Below are 18,471 nucleotides of genomic sequence, written 5' to 3'. Positions count from 1 at the left end.
ACTAGGTATATACGATCACGAATGGAACATAAATATCTGACGATATATTGCGACCAAGAAGGTCTGTTATATTAAATAGCCCAAAGTCTTTCCCTTATGGAGTAAGCTGCAAGACTGGCTATTGGATATATCATCAGAAATTTTTTTTATGAGTTTTCCGTTTTTTTCCCCTGTGTAATCCTGTGCCGGCGCATCGCTACGGATGCCCGGACAACATTCCTAAGTTTAACCTCTAGAAGCTGCTGCCGTTTCGAATCATCATCTCGTAAGTGATGACGAGATAACAAACCGTCCGAAGTTGAGCATTCCTTCGTACCGAGTTTCCATACTACCTCCGTGCACCGGATCTGATCCCCATCCGTCTAGAATCTGAACCCAAGATCTGACGCCAATTCCGATGAGTAGGGCGAGTCCCGAGACTCCAACCCACCAACAAGGACAGGTTTCCGAAAGTTCAAGACATAAATCGCCGATGCACCAGCTATTATCTCAGGCTATACCGAGCCCTCCTCAGGCCTCATATGCCGTAATACATTGTTGATTGATGAAAGTGATAGAAAATAAAAGTGAACAGGGAAGAAAAAAAGCCTGATAATGTACTTCCCTAGACCGTCTTCCTGTATGAAGTCTAGATGTCGGAAATACACGACCATGACTATCCCTATGTACCTTAGCTGGGTTGACACCGCCTTCCTTAACAAAAAAAAAAGGGAAAAGAATATGTGATGATGAGTGATTGTAAAACATAGAAATAAAGAAAGATAATGTGAAGAATGACCATGGCCAAATTGATGCTGGCGAAGATCCAGTATCCGTTTACCAACGCCTATAACACCGGTTCGAGAGTCTCAGCCTACAAGCTTACAGAGGAAAGTAAAGTCGGTTAATGTAACGATAGGGCATGGCTCGAATTAAGTTTGAGTATCCGACGCAGTTCATCTTCCATTGTAGTAACCTCGTCGGATCGGTATGATGTGAGTTGCGCGTCTACAGGCGGAGCTGTGGGTTGCCCGTTCTGCGCGCTAGCCGTCAAAACTGACATGGGAAACATGCCGCGAGGTAAATGACGTGGTGGAGATTGTGGAGATTGGCCCCGAGAAGGCCGCATTCGTTCAGAAGGCTTGCGGTGTTGCGGAGAATGATGCTGATCAACTTGATTTGGTGGGCCTGATAGTTGCTGTGATTGTTCCTCGTTACCATCTAACCGACCCGTAAAGAGATAACGCTTGAGATCATCGTAATGATTAATGTCCTGGCTTTGAAGCACTTTGTTGGTAGACCGTGCAGAGAATTGGTTTGATCGAGCAGCTCGCATGCGCTCCTGGTAGGGGGTGGAAAAGGCTGGCCCGACTGGTTCGCCGGGATTTCCATCTAGCTCGTCTGCAGAAATACCCAAGACGGTAGCACGCTTTTGATAATTAGGGCGGCGCGTCTGGTTAGGTGTCGTCCCTAAGGGGTACGTATGAAATCCTTTTGGAGACTGGTGAGATGGTGAGATCGAACCCATATTGATCGCAGCAGCGTGAAAAGAACTAGCTCGGCGTGCTCTAGCTTTCTCTCTCTCGGCTCGGTCAGCACGAAAGAAGAGCTCCAAGGGCGACTCGGTGGCCCGCGTGATCGGACTAGGAGAGCTGGCCTCGTCCGAATCGGACGTCGTGCATGAAAGTTCTTGCTCCGGACTCGAAGCAGCTTTCATCCCTGGGGAATCGGGCTCTGTCCTATTGAGGAAGCTCGGGATTGGCAACGCTGACGGCGCAGGCGAGGCATGAAATGTGGAGCCCGCGAATATAGGAGCCGAGGGGCTCGGACGATCTGCGTTGTTTCGGCCCGGCGAAACAGCTCCATCGTTCGTGTTTGGCTGTTTGTTGTTATTCTTCTTCTTCTTGCTGCGCTGTTTTTGACTTGTCGAACTGGCACGCAGCACCTCGACTGCTTCTGAGACGGGCGTGGTAGGGTTGCCATCGTGGCTGGATTTGTATCTGGGAACATCGTTCTCAGAAGCATAGGTCGTCTGTTTGGGGGTGTTGCGACTCCGACCGCCCTGACGGCGACGGTTAGGTGTCTGCTTTTGCTGTAGTCCTTCTTGCATGCTTCGAAGGCATGTATTTCGAAAAAGGAGTAGTGATGATGGTAGTATAAAGTTCCGAGAGACTCCAAAGGCGAGTTGGTTTACTTCGCGGGTTCCAGGAAATTAGAGTCAGTGCGACGACGTAATGCGGGGTGGAGACAACGAAGATGGGAAGCAAAGGGGAAGTGAAGTAATCTGTTTGGCTAGTTACTTCTTTCGCAATCTATTTAGATTAAACAGGAGGTCGGCGTATTGTTGACGAGAAAATTGTTCTTCTTGATGGAAAGTGTGACATCCGTAGGCTGTGGCTTGTGAGATTTTCAACGTTTCTGTACATATTTGTGTTTGATTGTTGATAGAGAGAGAGATTGGAATTGGATCGTCTTTTCGCAGGGAAAACACTTGAGTGACTGGTGGAGTCAGCGGCGGCGATCGCCATCCAGTTATAAAGCAGGAATCGGAGTTGGGTACGACATAACGTGACACATGATGTGGCTGTACACAGTATAGGTATTTTCGGCTGAAAACCTCATTACAGGGAGTTTTATTACGTGTATTATATAATCAAGAAGGTCCTGTTAGGCAGGCAGTCAGGCATTGTCTCCTCGGCTCGGTGATAAGTATACGTAGGTACCTAACCTTTAGGTACTGATGTAAGGACCTAGCATGACCATATTTTATTGGTAGGAGCCTAGCGCAATATCAATTGACCTTGTCGCTACTCCAACTCTAAAGTATCTATGTATTCCGTGGGTCATCGCGGTAGGTACATACCTAAGTAACTGGAGGGGCATTTGCACAGCTGCCGCTACCTCTTACCTGATGCGCATCCAGCTATCCCGCAATCCCGCAACCTTGAAGGCTCCAAGGACTTTCTACCTTCACTTTGCCTTGCAATCGCGCATTGAAGTAGGAACAACAACAAAACAAAGCCTTAGTCGTGTTTGTCGTTTTGCCTGCTTTACTTACTACAAAAAGCACTGGTAGATCCATAAGGCAACCTCAACTTTGGCATTTCTCCATATTCCAACGAACCCGCAATCTAACCCGATCTAATCCAATCAACGATACTACGTCTAGTTCTATTACGGTAACACACCTTCATATTACAACGGCTTCGGACTACTACAGACGTTATGGCTGATGTCGACATGACCGACGCACCCAGCACCTCAGCTGTCGTCAAGAAAGACCGCAAGGGCGGTGACGCTGACGGGAAGAATGACGGGAAGAAGCGCTTTGAGGTCAAAAAGGTAAGGAAGGATCCAGCTGGAATATTTTGATGGTGTACTTGGGCTAATGTCTGATATATCTAGTGGAATGCCGTGGCTCTCTGGGCCTGGGATATCGTCGTCGACAACTGCGCTATCTGTCGAAATCATATCATGGATTTGTGTATCGAATGTCAAGCAAACCAAGCTTCCGCCGCCAGTGAGGAGTGCACTGTAGCCTGGGGCATCTGTAACGTAAGTCATATTAACTAATACCCATCTCAGACCGTTAACTAACACTGTGCAGCATGCTTTCCACTTCCACTGCATCTCAAGATGGCTCAAGGCACGACAAGTCTGTCCATTGGATAACCGAGACTGGGAATTCCAAAAATACGGCCGCTAAGGAAGAGAATATTTTATCGAGGTCGATATCGCACGAGCAACACCGACCATCACATTCACCCAAGGTTGTAATATCACCGCCTAGAGATCACAATCACAAGACGACACCCATATCACATGTGAAAGATTCGGAACGGTACTGCGGAACAGATTGTATTACTCGGACTACGACGTCTATGTCGAGTAGGTTTCTGCCAAACGGCAGAAGTCCATAGCTAATACGCCTTCGAGGCGCAAATAAAACAACAGTTTATTTCGTGAAAAGTTTCTCATCAATAACTATGTTCTGCTGTGTATTCGTAATTGCCGGTTCGCCTCCGACAGGAAGCCATTTGACGGGGTGTCTATTAAAGAAGGGCCAGGGAGGGACAACGAGTAGGAAGGTAAGTGCTGTGCCAGCAAGGCCGATCTTGAGAGCTAGAGCTATGTCTTGGAGAAAGAAGCCGACGAGGAACGAAATTCCCTGATTGATAATAAAGGTTAGTAGACTGTTGCCAAAGGGAACGGGTAAGATAAAAAAGCAGATGGTTCGTACCCCGACAATCGAGAGGACAGCTGTCGCCAATATTTCAGCTAGCTTCTGACCTTCAAAGTCCTGCAGATAATAATTGGTCAATCATAACGTCTTGTGCTGAATTGATTGAAGAGTACCTAGGTAGGTAAAGTAGATAGTTACGAACAATTTGACCGTCAACTGCGTCTCTCACTTGATCCAGTAGTTGTTCCGCCATCTTCTGGTGTTGAGGGGCTTGCCGTTTAGGAGGTTAATAATGATTTGTATTAGCGGACGTTGACGTTATGGTGGATTACAAGCATTTAACCTAGGTACGTTGTCTAAGATGCTTACCTGGCAAGAAGTAACCTGGTGGTACCTAACCTTATACGTGACCTTATACGCGGGATCCAATCAGAAAATGGAGATAATACCTATATTTCTAGCCTCGATGCCCCGCTTTCCACAACCCAGTAAGCCACATTGAAATGGTATTAATGTATCCAAGTATTTTTTATATCTCTTTGGTTCTTTGACACAATTGAGTCTTTGTTAAACACTTCTTTGCTTCCCTTCCCCGTGGCTTTCCTGTACTGCATATTACCTATCTAGGTATATTCTAATATCTACATAACAACTGGTGCAAACATAGTATATATATCAACTAGTTGATTGAATTTGAAAATAAGCAATTCTTCTGTACGATATTATCCACCAACCGGAGCAGTATCTTCTAAGCCATGCCAATTTCACTGTTTAGACATTTTTCATCGCAGTGTTGGGAGTCAATTATCGACAGGAACTACCCAGAACGTACTGTATGCTTAAAACCTTTCAATGGAAAGAACCTATGTTGCAGTATGTAAGGCGGATATAAAATATAAAGAGCAAGTCAGGCCAACCTTAATATCGAAACCTGCCTTATATGGACCTGCCTTACCCGGACTGTAGTACATGTGGGTCGGCGGATCTGAAAAGTCGAGATTTCCTGCAGGAATTTTCGCCTCTTAACTTTGAACGTTAATCCCCCTCTGCATGACTGGCCCCGGCAATAATTTTTTTTAGGGCCCAAGCTCAGCTAATCATCTAAAATATCAGATGCTTTAAACTAACCTACCCCTTCGCTTTTGACGTCTTCTTTTAACACCAACAAAATTCTTCTCTCAAACAATAACCCCCATACATCTTGCAAATCATTTGCGTGTGTGGTCTACTCTTCTAGGGAATCACACTATTTCGTCAAGGTCTTCGTATCGTACGATCCCTTGATTCGGCTTTCAATCCAATCCCAGACTTACAGTATTTACCCCCATCCGCGACACCCTTTGTCGGTCCTGACATTGGTCACTTCCAAAGAGTACTTCACGTCTTTTCCCCCACGAACTCGTCGAGTCGCATAATAACAATCCGTCTACCTACCTTCCACTCGAATAAACACGTGCCAGCTGACAACCTACTCGACATTATCTAAACCAACCGAAATCAGATCCTTGAGGGGCTTTACGAGCTGCGCTATTTCTTTCATCACACCGAGCTCTCTCCTTTGCGGTAAATACCGCCACTTTCTCGGAAACCACCAAATTGGCGGGCCTCAGTTGTGACCAGTTCTCATTTTCTCGACCGCTTCTCGGCCCTGTTTGCTGGGTCTACAGCGGCGTCAACAAGAAGCCACCTTAACTTTACCGACGCGCCAGCTATTTTGACTTTAAACAGTCTACCCGCTCAACTCTTTGTTTATACGACTCGGTTACCCCCGGAACCTGGTTCAGGTATTCTCCGGCACTGGCTTGAACGTCACGCCAAAATCACTCTTGCAGTCGGCGTGCTGCCACGCCTACTGCAGATCACTGATGCTGCTAGGTTGAGTATGTCTGCCTTCCCTTGATCAGCACGTGGAAGGCTTTCCTCGACCGGTATTCAATATTCGGTCGAGTCAAGCTTATCGAATCGATATAGAACAGCCCTTTCATACCAGTAGCTTCAGGATCTCAAGTAAACTATAGAGGAATTGCGATAGTTTTACAACATGTCCGATCACGACGAAATTGCCTCTGGCTCGGGTTATAACACCCCCGTCCCAGAGCTTGATGACCACCGTCACCAGGTTTCATCCGCTCAGAAGCTTGAGCGCCCTCGCCGCGGCACCGTTGATACCCTATATGGCTCCCGCCAGCATCTGCAGCCGGCTGCTCCCTATTCGCCTTCCGATATTCGAGTACGAGATTTCGAAGAAGCAGTACTCGACGAAGATGATGAAGGCGTATCCCCGTTAACGTCACACAGCCGCAGGCCTACTTTTAATTCTACTAACGAGCAGCAGCGTGCTGTGTCTCCTCCGAACTCGGTCAAAGCATTCGCAGAAGCTCGCCGCCGCGAACGTGCCCTCTCTATCACAGATGTTCGCGCGCAAAAGCCTGAGGATGGTGAAGCTCTTCAGCGGACCTGTTCCTCTACCAGCCGCAACAGCCGTATAAGCCAACGCTCCGGCCGTAGCAGGCCTGGTACTTTTCTTGCCGACGACGGAGCAAGTTTAGCAACCAACAAAACTGCGGAGGACGATGTGTGCTTCCCCGTGCAAGAAGAGCATCGCCGCGACCAGCTACATATCGATTTCGACTACCTTGAAAATTTCATCGCATCCGAAAACGCTGCACGCAAGGAAAGTTTCGACGCCCAAGAGGCTGTTCGGGTATTCCCAAATCTAAGACAAAACTCGGTAACTCCTCCTCCGCCCATGATTACTGTCGACGGGGACTTCATCAATATTCCATCCTGTTCGTCGGATGTCGACCACGAGAAAATGCCACAGGCGCCCGAGATACAAGAAGCAGTGCCGAAGCCGATCGATAAAGAGCACCTGGACCCTAACCGCTTCAGCTTTTTCTCTTCTGCATGGGAATCTACTATCCATGCCGCCGAATTCGGAGACCTGGTCCTCCCAGGCGAGGATTTGCGTGGTCTCTTTACTCTGCCTCGGGACGAGCCGGATGGCGTATGGTGGTTAAACGTCAACAGGCCATCCGAAGAGGAGGTCCGGGCTCTATGCAAGGCCTTCGGGGTACATCCCCTAACGATTGAGGATATCACGACTCAAGAGCCCCGCGAGAAGATCGAAATTTTCCCATCGTATTATTTTGCCTCGTTCCGGTCTTTTAACGTCGTCCAAGACGATGACGGTCCCGACTACGAGCCGTATAATATTTATGTCGTGGTCTTCCGTGAAGGTACGCTTAGCTTCAGCTTTTTGCCAAATACCCACGCCTCTCTAGTCCGAAAGAGAATCTCAAGCCTGAAGGATTACGTTTCCTTGAGCAGTGATTGGATCTGCTACGCCCTGATGTAAGTACAAGCTATAACTCAAGATTCGCAAACATAGAAATGCAGAGAGGCTGACAGCATTTACAGTGATAACATCGTTGATTCATTCGCCCCTGCGATCGATAGGGTGGAGTCGCTCACCATGTCAATCGAAGACTCGATCTTTGTCGCCCGGCCAACTGACAACAATTTGTTCCTACGCAAGCTCGGCAACGTTCGCAAGAATACCCTAGCTCTCATGCGAGGACTCGGTGGCAAGGCCGACATCTTGAAGGGCTTCACCAAACGCTGTAATGAAGACTATAAAGTCACACCACGAATGGATATAGGCATGTACCTTGGCGACATCCAAGATCACGTCGTCACGATGATGACCAACCTCACCCATTTCGAGAAGATCCTATCCCGCGCTCACAGCAATTACATCGCCCAGTTAACCATGGATAGCATTACGCAAGGAACGGAGACTAATGCAGGACTAAGCAAAATCACGTTCTTGGCTACTATCATCGTGCCGCTCAACGTCGTTACAGGTCTATTCGGCATGAACGTCCACGTTCCTTTCCAAGATGACGAGAACATCACTGCCTTCCTCGTCATCTTAGGATGTCTTATATTCTTCTGTACAACGTGTCTAATCATCGCGCGCAGGATACGGCTTATCTAGAGGATTTAGCTAAGTGTGCGATACTAAGGCATATAACTGGCGGTAGAAGATAGACCTAGGTTTCCACCCATACTTCAACGTCATTATAGGCCGATAATCACTGCAGCTCTGGACACGAGAATGCCCAGTCAGCAACACCATCTAAAAAGAGAAGTATATATTAGAGGGTTCGACATGTTGGCCAACGGCCAACCAGCACCATCCAACAGCAGAGTTAAGATTTTTATTACCGCGAGGGTTACATACATACATCGAAATAGAGATCCATACGATAGAAACAATACTGGCAGCAGCAGAGGCGGACTTCGGTTGTGGTCATCTAGTGTCGACAAATCGAGAGCAAATCGAGAGGGACGAGGTGATTTTTGGTGTCGCAGCCTAGTGATCCACTAGGCCAATTCACCCGCGAAGCAGAATCCTTGAGATTCCATAAATATATGTACGTTATAGCATAATCGATACTCTCGCCCATGCCGTACTATAGCTTAGTTACTATTAATGCGAAGATTTTCTTACGCCATCTGTTGTGGCCTAGCTTGTGGCCACTCATTTTTCGTGCCTTTCAACAATAAGAGGCGATGCCTTGTCATGATGTGATCTACGATATGTCCATTCACGAGGTACGAGTCGCTCGGCAATAAACTGCCGGTAGCAACGTGTCATCATTACCTTGAACTATTAGACAGGGCAAGTTTATAGTGTTCAAGCTGCTATGCTATAAATTCATATTAGTAGACAGGACTAACAACGACAATACTGTCAAAGCTAACACTACCTGGATAATCAGCCAGTTAAATTGCTCAAGAAAGGAATTCCTATCAATGCAGACAAACCAACTTATATGTATGTGCTCATCACCTATATTAGTATATTTATGGGCTATTTTAAATCAGTACTCTTAGCCACTTTCTCCCATTCATCACAAATCTTCAACATATCCTCACACTTGGCCCTAATCTTCTCCCAGCCATCCGTTCCTAAAGGAACTCGAAGTGGTACAGTCTTTCCAGCTGCCACGCCAGTACCTTTTACCAAATCAATCATGATCGAAACTGCCTTAAACGGATCTCCCGGCTCGTTTCCAATTATGTTAGCTTCAGCAGCTCGCACGGCAGCATTGAAGCCAGCGTAGTCTTGTTGACGGGGGTCTACATTCCTTATGTTCTTGAAGGCGCTCGTGCGGAAGTAACCGGGCTCGACAATCAACAACTTCAATCCTGGGGCGAAAATGGCAAGTTCTTTAGCGAGACATTCGATCGCACCTCCAAGGGCAAATTTGGATGAGCAATATCCAGCAGCGCTGGGATCGGCATGCCACGCTGCTTGGGAGCTTATGTATAGAAGCGTGCCTGTTCCTCTGGCTCTCATTCGAGGCAGAAGTGCGCGAGTGATGTTCAGCGGACCGTGGAAATTAGTCTTGAAGACATTCTCCATATCTTCCTGTCTGCTTTCTGTCAGCGGGTCACAATGTATAATTAGTTCATTATACTAGCATCTATACCCACGTCAATTCTTCGATGGCGCCGCTTAGAATATAGCCGGCATTATTCACCACTACGTCGATACCGGATGGATACAAATTCCAGGCATCAGCCATCTTAGCTGCAATAACGTCTGGTGGCGCTGTCACGTCGAGGTCCAAGATTGTCGCTCCGGTATCTTTGAGGTGAGCGAGTCTTTTCTCGGCATCGCGACCAGTGGCAATGACATTGTCTCCTTGCTCGCAAAGTTGGCGCACAAATAGAGTACCGAAGCCGCTGGAGCAGCCGGTAATTAGCCAAGTCATAGGTACTTGGGCCATTGTGCCGTATGCCCTGACTGAGTAGTAATATTTTGTAGGGTGCTGAGAAGATTAATAGTCAAGATGACCTCTCAGGTTCTGTACTTAATAGTAGATAGACTCCCAGGAGAAACCAAGAGGGATAAGTCTGTTTATTTAATATGAATCTTAACTTTTTGCACTCTGAATGGCTATAGATTTTGTGACACTACCTAACCTAGGTAGGTAAGCACTATATTTAGAGAAAGGCGGCTATTGGACCTATCATTTGTCTCTAAGCGAAGCGGAGAATTTGAATCCAATGCGAGGCTACTATACTCACTATGTATATCATGTCTAGGAGAAGTACTCCTTTTGACTTGCATATTTATTCCTCCTTTATACTTTGTTGAGCCTGGAGGCGCGGAAGGTGTTTAAAATTAGTTCGAGAGAACTATAGTTGACTACGGGGGAAAGTTTATCTAAGGCCTCTATGAGTTGCATGCTTACGTCCTCACTGGTTAAGGTGTAAAACAAAAGCTCACTGGCTACGACCCTTATACGACCAGAGAGGAGGGGATCGGGATAGTAATGGTTGTATTGGAGGCATACGCTGTAGGAGGGAGTAATACTATAATTCTCGGGTGAAAGTATTAGAACAGAAGCAGCTGCCATTTGCTCGGCTTCTCGTTGCATGATTAGACATATTAGCTCCCTCTATAACCCCTAACGAGGCCAGGAAATAGTTGTCATAATGCCACGAGTTACGACGATGAGACGGCGACTATTGGTTTCAACTTCTTCTCTCTTATATAAACACTCATACATATTAAGCGGGTTTACTTAAAAAAAAACCTAATATAAGGACTACATAACTAGGCTAGGGGCCGCTAGAAGTAATTCGAACTGTAGGCTAATGTTAGAGTATAAGTGGGTTAGGAATATATTCAGGGGTAGGTCTACCAGGATTGGGTATATAAGAGGCGCGTAGTACCCTCAAAAGAGGATAGACGAACAGGCGTTAATAATTCAATTTAATTACTGATATTCATCTACTTCAAGTCAGGAGTTAATTCAGTTGGTCGGAATGGCTAAGGATAACAATCAGACTCAGGTAGAAAGACGCTTACTCGGATAATTATGCAATATATTCCTGCCGGTGGCCCATATACACGGCTTCATTATAGGGGCTCACCAATCAAGATGATCTACCCAGCAATAGACAGCAAAAAGCAACCAAAGTCATCATCAAGCTTAATAGCCGGCAAAGTGATACATGAGAATGAAACTCGCGTAGGCAATTGAAAACTTTGGGTAATCATTGAAACTAATCTGAGACTGGTATTCATCTCATCAAGACGTGGTTATTTAGTAGCTGTCATACACGTCCCTCACATCACGCAAGATTCCAACAACCCGCTAATCCCACCAACACCTCCAAAATAACCAAACCACACAAGACCTATTGCAGGCCAAGACTACGAAGTCGATCCGTAAATATGCTAAGTTGCATCTGATTCTCGCCGTCTACTCCCTCCGCCTTCTGAAGCTTCTCCGCCGCGGCTATCAAGGGTTCCACAAACCGTTGCCCCACCGCTGCCCCCATGCCGGCCGGCACGAGCTCCTTGAAGCCGGTAAATAGGAAGTAGGCGAAGTTCGCAACTTGTAGGAGAAATAGGTTATTTTGGGCCCAAAACTCAATTAGCGCGTCCGAGCTCGATTCGTTTAAGGACAGCATATCGGGGAATAAGAAATATTGTAGTCGTTCAATGACGTCAGGGGAAGAGAACTGATTGGATTGCTTGTTTTGCCTGGCGGCGATGAGTTCTTCTTTTAGCCATGTGATCGCGCATGCCTTGAGAGATGCAAACATGCAGTTCTCTAATAGATCCTCGAGGATTTCTAATCGGTTCTGGTCGTCGGGCTCGGAGTGGAGAAGAGTGCCAGCAAAGGATGTGGCGGCGTTCCTGACTTGAATGTCCGGATGAAATACTGAGATGAGCGTCAGATTATGGTGATAGGCCATTAGATTCGCATAATCTTCAGCTTTTATTAGTTTCCGATATTCGAGTCCGAGCCCGATAGCTAGTAAAGCATCGGCGATTCCCGGGCTAGCAAGAATCTTCGACTGCATTTCCCTGCCAAGAAATCGCCCGAGTATCGAGGCATGGTCCGGGAATATGTGCATCTCGGGCCAAGGGCTATCTGAGCCGAAGACGTCTCTCGAGAATAACCAGTAGGCGATAAGACACACGGACCCACCCGGGGAGTAGTGTATATCGTCCACCGAGGAGAAGTCGTCGAAAGCTGCAAGGGGATCTCTATGTACTGGACCTTCGGAAATGCTCTTTACGAACTGTTTTGAGCAATTACTTAGACCGAGATCACGTAGTAAGGCCTAAGCGATGTTAGCTCTAATAGAATATTGAGTGGGAGGTGGTGGGTAAACTTACCACAAGCTGTCCTACTACCGCATCCCGCTTTTGCAGTTCCTCATTTTCCCTAAACGCCTCAACCGTCGTCTTCTTACCTGGGACCTTCTTTTGCGGGTTGTATACCTCCAGAAGTCGGGGTGACCATAGCATGTCGTATGCATTCACATATCGCTGTAAGATACAGGTGACAAAAGCTTGCAGTAACTTCTGCTGCATGGCTTCCTCTTGCGGATCCTCCTGCTCAGCCTCGGGATCGGGCGCATTCTTAGAATCATCTCCGTCTTGATCGGGATTGGCCACATTAATGCTAGATTTCCTAGAGGGTAGAGGTGGCCTTTTGCGGCCCGAGAGCGAATAGACTAGATTTATTACGGAGGCAGTCATCTCTGGTGTGGGCTGATAGGCCTCGAACACCTTTACTAGCGATGGCCCCAGAAATCGAGAGGGGTACTTTGTCTTGATACGCTGATGAAGAATCGCGAGCATGCCAAGTAGAGTGATGAATTTCCCCGGTATTTTGGAGTCCGGGATGACTCCGGGTTCCTCCACATCGACGACTACTTCGTCATTCCAGGCGACAGTAAGACCCTCTAGCGCCTCCATAACCTTGATGACGACTTCGCGGGGGTTTCCTAAGCGGGCCACCGTCTCGAGACATGTTTCCGAGCCATCAATGTTCAATAGCATCTGTACCAGGTCCCAACCAATTTCTTGCGTGAGATCGGCATCTTGGAGGACTTCATTTAGGGCCGGTAAGATTTCCGGAGATGTAACATGGTATTGGAGGATGGTGAGATAAGTAAAGCGGTCTTCCTTAGACGCTTCTTGTATAGCTTTTATGGATTCCGACAATTCAGACATGTTAATGCAATATTTGGCAACATATATGAGGTGTACCGTCTCGTCGGAGTGGGATGGGTGATTATGGCAGGAGATAGACAAGGTGGGCTAGAAACTAGGCTTTGTGGCTTAATGTTGAACAAACTAGATGTTGTGGACTCGGGCTGGCTGGAAGCTGTTAGCCTGCCTTAGTTGTAATGCCAATGACGTGGGTGAGGGGACAGTGTAAACAGGTACAAATTACAGTGTATACAGTCCCATAAAAAACAGTATCTTGCTAGATTAGAAGTTGCTATGGTGGTTTATTAGTGCGTTTTCCCTTGCAGTAGCGCCCGCATCTCGGAATTTCTAGACATACAGATACAGTGTGAAAAAAGATGCAGCTATTAGTTCATGATGGTCTTCTACATATCAACTCCTACAAAGCAATTCTCCGATTCATACTGTTAAATCTGTCTCAACAAGACTCATAATATACATAGTCGGTGAGCCATTTGATGATCACTTACATCTCACTTAAAATCACAATTCATCCAAGATGCTCTTTGCCAGCAATCCAACGAGGATCGTGTTAATGGTATCGGTGCATCAATGCAAATATATACAAGGAAGTGTTCAAAGCCAACATGACACAAATTCTGATCAGAAGCCCAAATAAGAATAGCTGATCTCATACGCCTGATGATTCATGTTCCAGCAACCATTCGCAAATATTGAGATTCCTATCTCGAGCAAAACCATACGCTTGCAGGTTGTGAGGTCCCGACCTCATGATATACCTTAGGTACCGGGTCGTAATATCTACGGGTAATATCTACGGCCGTCGACTTTGTCAAAATTTAAACTATTATGATCTCAGAAATCATAAAAGTAGAGGCAGTAGTGCGCAGCCCCAGAGGAGGAGCGTCATGGCTCTAGTCGACGGAGCATCTGCTGTCGGTGCCGGGCCAGGTACTTGAGTCTGGCTTATTGCTGGCGTGGTAGTTGGTATCTCCCATGCAATACTGTAAGATTCGTCGCTCGGTGATCCGGCCGCGGTTATCAATGTCGTGAGGGTGGGGGGAACCTCTGCTGTCTGTAGGATACTGATATCGGAGAGGACGTGGACCGTGACAACCGGCTCGTTGAAATCTACAGAGCCTGCAGATGAAGACGTGCGCGCAGGTGGTGTAACAATGCTCCTCGACAAGGAGGTAGTAAAAGTAGGAATAAATTCGATTGTTGTCGACTCCGGCTCTGGCTTCGGCGGATCAATTACTTCCTTGGCGTTGGCCCATGTATCGACCAGACACTCAGACATCAACTGGTTATCGACTAGACGTCCATCCTTCTTCGACGGTGTCAAGCTTATAACTTCAGAGGTCTCGATATTGCCAGCACCCCAACCAACTATGCCGACGAAGACGTCCGAGTTGTTGTTGATAAGTGTATTTTGCGCACAGAACATCTTAAGACACTGTTCGATCTTATTAGAAACATGCAACGGCTTACAAAGACGACAGAACGAGAAACAATGTTGCTAAGACTTACAGAGGAATCCTGCGATGCCCCAGTCTGGCTGACAAGACCTTTCCTCCCCTTTTTCCTTAGGTACTTCGCAAGGTCTGTGAAGGCATCAGTGTTATCCGTTGAACACTGCGTGTTCGTCCCTGAGCTATCCTTGTCCAAATACGCATGGATATCCAAGAGCAGATTATCTGTTGATCCATCGGGGTTCGTGATATCTAGCAATTGCTCCGCACCGCCGTCACCGGTTAGCGTCGCCACGCCATCGGATTTTGACCCGGGAAGCAGTATCATCTGCTTCGTCGCACCCGCTTTTCTGATAGCCGTAACAACTTGCTGGCAAGTCTTCGCCCACGTATCGACATCGATGTCGTGCGGTTCGTTCATGAGCTCGAAGATAACCTTATCCTCGTCAGAGTACTTCTTCGCCAACTGTTCCCAGAGATTGGCGAACTGGTTATCCGTCGGTCCACCCTGTCCGATGACCTTGCCGTTCCATCGAGCGTAGTTATGGATATCGATCATGCAGTATGCGCCAGTAGCGAGACAGGCTTGCATCAATCGGTCGTATTTATCAAAATTACTGCTATCGAGCTTCCCCCCTAAATTGTCGTTGACGAGAAACTGCCATGATGTTGCTGAGTAGGCCCGTTAGTCTTATTCAAGTTAACACATGTTGAATGGTGGTCATACGCATTCTCAGTATGTTGATGGCGTCATCTCCGACAAAGTGCCACATCTGAGTAACTCCATCGTTCGGAAGCTTTGCAGAGTCTAAAGGACATGTTCCCTTTCATTATGTTAACCTGGAACCTCAATTATAGTTTCAATTATACTTACATCGTCCTTACAGCCGAATTCGCCTCCCGCAATAGAAACTCCCTTGAGATATCATGTTAGCATCGAGCGTCTTATAAGCTGTAAGTGGCTACGTACTAGAAACTGAACTTTTGCAAGGACAACACGCGCCGCGGCCAACAAGAAAATCGACTTCTTAAAGTACATTTCTTAATGAAAGCTTCTTACGAATTGAACATAAGGAGAGTCAAAAGGCGAAGAAGGAAAATGAAATGAACGAAGGTCCCGCCGTCGAATGAATGCAATGTGCGATTGTAGCAAGAATGAAAAAGCAAAAGAAAAAATATGACAGCCGAGAGAGTAGGACTAAAGGAAACGAATCAAGGAAACAAATCAAGGAAACAAATGCAGACGAAAATCCCGTCTTCTCGGCGAAGGATGTCCTGCATCACTGGGCATCAGTCATATAAAGGGAAGAATCCATCCATCAGGTCGCGTAATCGGGTTAGAGAGCCCATGATCGGTCACTTTCGCGGGTGGGATTTCAGGAGGTTTGAGCCTGCGGCGTTTCGCATATAGAGTAGACCTACTAAACCTCCAAAACTACCTGACCGAATAGGTTAACCTATCAAGGTAGGTATGTTGATTCCATATATTTATCTACAGCATAGCCTCGACGCCTTTTTCTTTTCTTTTTTGGTTGCGAGCTGTCGTGTTACCAACGAAAAGTCATATAACAAGTCTTATCTTATGATTCCTTAAGAGTTGCAGTTAACCGGTAGGTATTACGAAGTAGCAGCGATATCATTTTCCACTGTATTTTTCATCGACCCGACTCTTTACCTGGACGCTCAAATATGGACAAGTTTACAAAAATTTAATAGGCACAAATACGTACCCAACTTATTACGAGGTGGTTCACTTCGAGACCTTGAAACATTGAAACATGCTAAAAATTGCCAGCTTCCCAAGATATCCAACTGCGCCGCCCGGCTGCAGTAGACCCAATCAAGTAATACCCAGAGATCCGACGTTTTCCATCATCCATCCCATTCATGACCTAGATCCCAATCAACGATTAAACCGTTAACTAATACATACATTCGTAACTACACGCATACATGGTAGTTATTCCGAAAAGGGAAAAAGGAAGAAAAGAGTTAAGAATAAACCATATGCCATGTGTTTTCTATCCGAACGTCTAGTTCTAGTATTACAACCAGGCCATGTTGGTAAAAGTCTAGGTGGTGATAACACGTAAAGCAATCAAGAAAACTACAAGCTAATAATAAACCCATAAAAAAGGAAATCCATTAATCCTCCCACTCCTCGTCGTATTGATCGATCAACCGGTTTTCGTCCTCACGGTTACTTCGACCCCTTCCGGATGGTGATCCCGATACGTAGTGGTATCCTCTCCGATTCGGGAGGAGCCGAGAGCAAGATGAGGTGACCATAACGAATAAATCCTATGTTTAGCAGTAGCAGTTAGCTCCAAGTTCTGTTTTATATCTTCTCATCGTAATCGTGATCATAGAATTGGGCAAGCACTTACGCATATGAAACTCCAGACGCTGGCCCAGAGCGAGTAGTTAGGCAGTTGTTTCCAGCCTCGGGCGTGGGCTACCGTGCGCTGGTAGAATATACCGCCGAGTAGGTAGACCAGGACGGCGATGACGAAAATAATTAGGAACACGGAGCCTGGCCCCACGCTTCCCGGCTTGTGCGGCTCCACGCCCGCGCATGCGTGCTGTGACTTGACCTTGAATACGTATGAACATTCTTCCGGATCTGTCGCGATGAAGGAGACTTGAGCTGCGCCCGCGCCGGCGTCCCTGTCGCAACTGAAGAATATGGTAGTCGACTTTCTCCGCTTCGGCTCGTTCGTCTCTTTGGATAATTTTCGGGTGTTAGTCGCGACAGCTGTCTTCGTAGGCGTCGGCGTATCTTCGCGCTCGAAATCGGATCCCTTATGAGCCGCGCCTTCGTGGACAGAGGAACTCCTACGTTCGAGACCCGCTCCCCTCTTCACGCTCTTTCCGCACGGCGACCCTCCCGTGTATTGTAGAACTAGCTCCTTGCCTCTCGATATCAGAGCGCCGGACTGTAGACCCAGACTATATATGTCGCCCTTGGAGGTATAGTACGCGCTGACATTCTTCCACTGACTCGGCTCTACGCCGACCACTTCGTCAACGGGCTCTACCACGGCAGCGCAGATATTCAAGGTGAAGTTGAACCCGTAGTCGTAGCCTTTGGCATGGTAGTCCACTAGCGGGGCGCCGTTACTATGCGCGGGCTTAGACCCATCGGGATTCTTCTTGAGGGCTATGTCGGGCCGCAAATCGAAGAAGGCGCCTGACGTTGATGACGCGGTGCATGCTGTTGAAGTTGTCGTCTTGTCGGCATCGGCGGCAAGTGAGGTGGAAGTGAGGCAGAGGAGGGAGAGTAATGTCGGACATATATATGTCGAGCCTGAAGAGAAGCGCATGGTTGCGAGATAGGCTATGGCTAAAGAATGGAGCACGGATTTCAGTCGGGAAAATGCGCTGGATGCGCTACGTAGATGTCGAAAAGAACCTAGGCATAAACTCTTGTATGTCGAGGCTTCCACTACAAAAATAGTGGTTTCGATGGGGGTGTTGGTCCAATTGTTCGTTTATTCATGAAGTTCGTGTCTTTTCCCTTACAAAGTTGTTCCAAACATTTATTAAAGATTCAATAAGCCAAGTTGTCGATTTGCCGTTCAAGCCGCTATTACCTATTCTTAGCGCACTTCGACATCCATAGACCCCTGAATGGAAGATCCTAGAGATGGGTACGTATGTACTGCATTTGTACACGTTTTAGCTGCCGCTACTGGAGATACTCTTTTATCATTGGTTATTCGATAGTGGAACTTTAATATTCTGCTCACCTTGATTGGCCAAAACGACATTGAAACGATGTACCTAGTAGTGTAGTTCAACAT

The 18,471-nt window shown here is 47.0% G+C and overlaps 8 protein-coding genes across 8 annotated transcripts; 2 read left to right on the top strand and 6 right to left on the bottom strand.

Moving 5' to 3' along the window:
* Positions 1 to 768: 768 nt before the first annotated feature.
* Positions 769 to 2,194, bottom strand: F4813DRAFT_296704 (uncharacterized protein). The gene has a single exon (XM_049240695.1). It carries the CDS (start codon positions 2,087 to 2,089, stop codon positions 884 to 886), a length of 1,206 nt encoding a protein of 401 aa, XP_049102476.1. The 5' UTR covers positions 2,090 to 2,194; the 3' UTR covers positions 769 to 883.
* Positions 2,195 to 2,683: 489 nt separating this feature from the next.
* On the top strand, positions 2,684 to 3,810 carry F4813DRAFT_296663 (RING/U-box). The gene is made up of 3 exons (XM_049240694.1): positions 2,684 to 3,321; positions 3,385 to 3,534; positions 3,587 to 3,810. The coding sequence occupies exons 1-3, from the start codon at positions 3,205 to 3,207 to the stop codon at positions 3,683 to 3,685; spliced, it is 366 nt and encodes a 121-aa protein (XP_049102475.1). The 5' UTR covers positions 2,684 to 3,204; the 3' UTR covers positions 3,686 to 3,810.
* Positions 3,811 to 3,934: 124 nt separating this feature from the next.
* On the bottom strand, positions 3,935 to 4,415 carry F4813DRAFT_386709 (SPC12-domain-containing protein; the record flags this gene model as incomplete). The annotated part of the gene is made up of 3 exons (XM_049246454.1): positions 3,935 to 4,147; positions 4,220 to 4,279; positions 4,365 to 4,415. 3 exons carry the CDS (start codon positions 4,413 to 4,415, stop codon positions 3,935 to 3,937), a joined length of 324 nt encoding a protein of 107 aa, XP_049102474.1.
* Positions 4,416 to 5,496: 1,081 nt separating this feature from the next.
* On the top strand, positions 5,497 to 8,538 carry F4813DRAFT_296642 (cora-domain-containing protein). Its single transcript, XM_049240693.1, has 2 exons — positions 5,497 to 7,516; positions 7,583 to 8,538. The coding sequence occupies exons 1-2, from the start codon at positions 6,204 to 6,206 to the stop codon at positions 8,160 to 8,162; spliced, it is 1,893 nt and encodes a 630-aa protein (XP_049102473.1). The 5' UTR covers positions 5,497 to 6,203; the 3' UTR covers positions 8,163 to 8,538.
* A 160-nt stretch (positions 8,539 to 8,698) lies between these two features.
* Positions 8,699 to 10,123, bottom strand: F4813DRAFT_350167 (NAD(P)-binding protein). The gene is made up of 2 exons (XM_049242270.1): positions 9,668 to 10,123; positions 8,699 to 9,606 (listed from the first exon to the last, which is right to left on the bottom strand). Exons 1-2 carry the CDS (start codon positions 9,961 to 9,963, stop codon positions 9,042 to 9,044), a joined length of 861 nt encoding a protein of 286 aa, XP_049102472.1. The 5' UTR covers positions 9,964 to 10,123; the 3' UTR covers positions 8,699 to 9,041.
* Positions 10,124 to 11,219: 1,096 nt separating this feature from the next.
* Positions 11,220 to 13,442, bottom strand: F4813DRAFT_350165 (DUF1760-domain-containing protein). The gene is made up of 2 exons (XM_049242269.1): positions 12,375 to 13,442; positions 11,220 to 12,319 (listed from the first exon to the last, which is right to left on the bottom strand). Exons 1-2 carry the CDS (start codon positions 13,215 to 13,217, stop codon positions 11,384 to 11,386), a joined length of 1,779 nt encoding a protein of 592 aa, XP_049102471.1. The 5' UTR covers positions 13,218 to 13,442; the 3' UTR covers positions 11,220 to 11,383.
* Positions 13,443 to 13,964: 522 nt separating this feature from the next.
* Positions 13,965 to 16,368, bottom strand: F4813DRAFT_296558 (glycoside hydrolase family 5 protein). The gene is made up of 5 exons (XM_049240692.1): positions 15,639 to 16,368; positions 15,543 to 15,584; positions 15,396 to 15,492; positions 14,727 to 15,340; positions 13,965 to 14,652 (listed from the first exon to the last, which is right to left on the bottom strand). The coding sequence occupies exons 1-5, from the start codon at positions 15,705 to 15,707 to the stop codon at positions 14,059 to 14,061; spliced, it is 1,416 nt and encodes a 471-aa protein (XP_049102470.1). The 5' UTR covers positions 15,708 to 16,368; the 3' UTR covers positions 13,965 to 14,058.
* A 41-nt stretch (positions 16,369 to 16,409) lies between these two features.
* On the bottom strand, positions 16,410 to 18,287 carry F4813DRAFT_350161 (mannose 6-phosphate receptor domain-containing protein). Its single transcript, XM_049242268.1, has 2 exons — positions 17,056 to 18,287; positions 16,410 to 16,969 (listed from the first exon to the last, which is right to left on the bottom strand). Exons 1-2 carry the CDS (start codon positions 17,989 to 17,991, stop codon positions 16,814 to 16,816), a joined length of 1,092 nt encoding a protein of 363 aa, XP_049102469.1. The 5' UTR covers positions 17,992 to 18,287; the 3' UTR covers positions 16,410 to 16,813.
* Between the last annotated feature and the right edge of the window lie 184 nt (positions 18,288 to 18,471).

The sequence above is a fragment of the Daldinia decipiens genome (genome assembly GCF_022478715.1).
Source record: "Daldinia decipiens strain CBS 113046 unplaced genomic scaffold F4813scaffold_6, whole genome shotgun sequence".
Classification (NCBI taxonomy): Eukaryota; Fungi; Ascomycota; class Sordariomycetes; order Xylariales; family Hypoxylaceae; genus Daldinia; species Daldinia decipiens.
This window is presented reverse-complemented; position numbering and strand designations above follow the sequence as displayed.